The following is a 4,318-nucleotide window of genomic DNA, read 5'->3' on the forward strand; positions in this document are numbered from 1 at the left end:
ACATGTATATATATATATCTATATATATATATATATATATATATATATATATATATATATATATATATATATATATATATATATATATATATATATATATATATACATATATGTATATATATATACATATATACATATATATATATATATATATATATATATATATATATATATATATATATATATATATATATACATATATATATACATACATACATATATATATATATATATATATATATATATATATATATATATATATATATATATATATATATATGTATATGTGTAGCCTATACGTGTATATATATACATATATATATATACATATATATATATATATATATATATATATATATATATATATATATATATATATATATGGTACGCAGACAAAATGTCGAAAGACAAAATGTCGAAGGTCAAAATGTCGACAACCAAAATGTCGACGGTCATAATGTCGACACTCTTTGAATATCAATAGACAAAATGTCGAAAGAAAAAATGATGATTGTCAGCATGCCGTTACGTTAGCCTGACAGTCTTTAAATCTTTAAATGACCTATTCAACAGCCTAAACAGTTTATTAAATCGTTTTTGCTATATAGTTTAACGAACCAGTTTAACTGCTTTTAAATAACGGTGTATTCAAATCTTATTTCTTCATTTCCTTTCTTGGAAGTCCAACGGTGTATTTAACTGCTTTTAAATAACGGTGTATTCAAATCTTATTTCTTCATTTCCTTTCTTGGAAGTCCAACGGTGTATTCAAATCTTATTTCTTCATTTCCTTTCTTGGAAGTCAGTCTTTATTATTACTTTCATAAGGCTTCCAAAAATGGAGTTTATCAAAACAAATAAAGGAGGTAAGAAGCTTGTGCACGATGGATACATTTACGTGATCGATAAGCAGAAAGAAGAAAAAATATATTGGAGATGCGAGAAACGGGGACTTTGCAGTGGAAGACTTGTTAGCAATGGTGAAGGGATATCAGTATCTCAAGAACACTGCCATCCTCCAGATTTAATGCGAAAAGAGGTGCTCAAAGTAAAAGAAAAGTTGAAAGAAAAAGCTAGTGAGTCGGAAGAAATTACTTCCTCGATAGTGAACAAATGTACTCAAAATATTCCTTGGGAAGTAGCCGGAGCTTTACCGAAAAAGGAATCACTTTCACGTACTGTGAAGAGAGTACGTAATTCTCGAAACGGTGATGAAGATTTAACTGTTACAACGAGAGGGGAAAACTTTTTACAGTACAGCTGTGAAGAATTGAGTATTTATTCAACATCAAGGAATCTCCAACTTCTTAAAGAAAAAATTAGATGGTTTTGTGATGGCACTTTCGATTGCGCTCCAATAGGAAGACAGCTCTACACAATTCATGCCATGATACAGGAAAACAAGACTCTTCCTCTCGTGTATTGCATAACAACCCATAAAAATGAAAAGACTTATGACACCATATTCGGCTGGCTTGAAAGTCGTAACTTGCGACCAGCCTCAGTATCACTAGACTTCGAGCTTTCCGCTATCAATAGCGTAAAGAAATTTTTCCCAAACGCTGAAATCTGCGGATGTTTCTTCCATTTTGGACAATGCCTATGGCGAAAGGTGCAAGGACTGGGTTTGCAAGCTTGGTACTCAAAATCTGAAAATGCAATGCTTATAAAAAAACTTCAGGCAATTGCATTTGTGCCACCACATGATGTATATGATTGTTTTGACACTTTGGTATCAAGTTTTGATGACGAAACCGATAACATTTTAGATGGATTCTTGCAATACTTTGAGACTACATGGTTAGGCGTTTTTCAGCGTGGACGAAGGAGACGCCCAAAGTTTGAAGTTAAATTATGGTCATGTTATGAGAGAACACTAAATGGTTTACCAAGAACAAACAACATGCTTGAGGGCTGGCATAATGCTTTCAAGAGGAGGATGACAATTATCCACCCAACGGAAGAAAAGCTTCTTCGAAAACTCCGTTCTGAACAAGCAAGTACTGAAATGGTACTAGAGCAAGTTTTCCAGGGAAAGGACGTTGGGAGAAAGAACAAAAAATATACAGATGTAAACGCCAGGTTGAAAAACGTTGTTGAAGGATATGACTCTGATAATGTACTGGACTTTTTGCAGGCAATAGCTCGGAATTTATAACGATGTACTGTTATTCCACTATTAAATATTTTAACCCTTTTTAGCATGTATTAATAAAGCAATAATTTTATGGATCTTTTTATACACCTATAACTCTTTATCTATTAATTTTTTGTCTAAATTGAGAAAACCAAAGAAAACATATTTTAGTATCAATTTACATTCTTGGAGTTCATTTAAGAATAGTGTGTTCAAGTGTCTGAACGTCAAATATTTTTCTTTCGACATTTTGTCTATTGATACTCAAAGAGTGTCGACATTAGGACCGTCGACATTTTGGTTGTCGACATTATGACCGTCGACATTTTGTCTTTCGACATTTTGTCCCACTACCATATATATATATATATATATATATATATATATATATATATATATATATATATATATATATATATATATATATATATATATATATGTATATATACACACACACACACACATATATATATATATATATATATATATATATATATATATATATATATACATTTATATACATACTTACAATGCTGGTCTAGCATAGGAGTAAATATTTTATTCACGTATTTAATTTGTGTATTTAATAAACACTGCTGTGAAGAGTTTGATAGCCATGAACGTAAAGACAAACATTAAAAAAACTAAAGATACTGTTTCTGTCTATGAGGAGGTGAAGTAATAACTTATAAAGTCCCACCCATATAAGGAAGCGACAGGTTCATTTGACTCCAGCACTGTATTCGAGAACACCAAGCCCCTGAATGGATGCCCACAGGAAGGACTTAAATAATTCAAAAAGATGAACGTAAAGGTAATGTAGTAAGCATCTATAGACCAATAACCTGCCTACCAATAATGTGGAAATTGTTAACATGAATCAGTGAAAGGCTGGCGTAAACAAACACTATCCCCAGCCTGCAAAAAGGATGCAAAATGAAATGCAGAGTTACACATGACAAATCAAAAATATACAATATGATAACGAAGAATAGCAAGAGAAGGAAAAGCAGCCTTAGTATGGCATGAACCTAATGACGGGATTTGGAGGATTTGAAGAAGACTCCCCACTATTGGAGCAGAAGCATCTTTAGGCTTTAACTGGAGAGAGAGAGAGAGAGAGAGAGAGAGAGAGAGAGAGAGAGAGAGAGAGAGAGAGAGAGAGAGAGAGAGAGAGAGAGAGTTTAGTATTTCAGCTACTCTAAAATACAATTCATTAAGGACTATATTGGTTTCATTATATGCACAAAATGCGCGATATTTACTCATTCAAAGAATATAATTTCCCTTTGAAACACCTCAACGTATTTTAAGTCATTGATGATAATTATCTTAATGCTTTGTTATATTCACCAATAGAAAATTTCCTTATTGATAACTGTCCAGTGAACATGATGGATCATACATAAAATTTAAAAAGAAACTTTTTCCTCCATAGTGTTTTTATTTTATTCTATTTTTTATTTTTTGTGATCACAAAACAGATACAAAGTTCGGTTTTTAAATACGTTTATCATCTGAAATATCTGAGTCTCAAAGATGAAACCATTTATCTAATATACTGCAGTATTCTCAGCATGAAATTCTTTTTATATTACATTATATTATATAGGTATGCTATATGAAAGAAATGGAAATAATACAAAACACAAATATTAATAAAAAGAAAATAATTAGATAATATGGAAAGTAGTTCCACCCGATGTTTTCAACTTATTTTGATAAGTCAAAAACTGCATCATGTTTATCTTGGAATTAATTTTAAAAAACATAAAGAAAACAATTGCTGCAATTTAAGCCTACGTAACTAAAGTCTAGGAAAGAGCTTCAATATTGTATTTTTTGCAATAATTGCTGGTCAGTCTATGTTCTCCCCAAGTAACGAATTGGGGAAGTTTACAAAATCTGATCTATGAAATATAGTTTCTAGAGTGTGGTAAAAAAAAAAAAATATATGGTTTGGATATAAGTGGTTGTTATACTTGTGTACATATTATCAATCTCAAATGGTTTCTCCCACGTTCACCCTTCCAAGTACACAGAATCTCATAGTTGTTGTAATCCATCGAAAATTCATCACACATTTCTTACCACCCAGTGAGTTATTATTTCGAGAGTTTACAAGTATCGTTGATAAACAAAACATTATTGTCACTCTGACTTCGCTTGTAGAGATGGGGA

The 4,318-nt window shown here is 31.1% G+C and overlaps 1 protein-coding gene across 1 annotated transcript; it reads left to right on the forward strand.

Moving 5' to 3' along the window:
• Positions 1–838: 838 nt before the first annotated feature.
• LOC137656206 (uncharacterized) lies at positions 839–2,158 on the forward strand. The gene has a single exon (XM_068390376.1). It carries the CDS (start codon positions 839–841, stop codon positions 2,156–2,158), a length of 1,320 nt encoding a protein of 439 aa, XP_068246477.1.
• The last annotated feature ends 2,160 nt before the right edge of the window (positions 2,159–4,318 follow it).

The sequence above is a fragment of the Palaemon carinicauda genome, chromosome 17, assembly GCF_036898095.1.
Source record: "Palaemon carinicauda isolate YSFRI2023 chromosome 17, ASM3689809v2, whole genome shotgun sequence".
NCBI lineage: Eukaryota > Metazoa > Arthropoda > Malacostraca > Decapoda > Palaemonidae > Palaemon > Palaemon carinicauda.

Bases quoted from the DNA above. Each gene is read 5' to 3' on its own strand.
- LOC137656206 (XM_068390376.1), top strand. From the start codon at position 839: ATGGAGTTTATCAAAACAAATAAAGGAGGTAAGAAGCTTGTGCACGAT.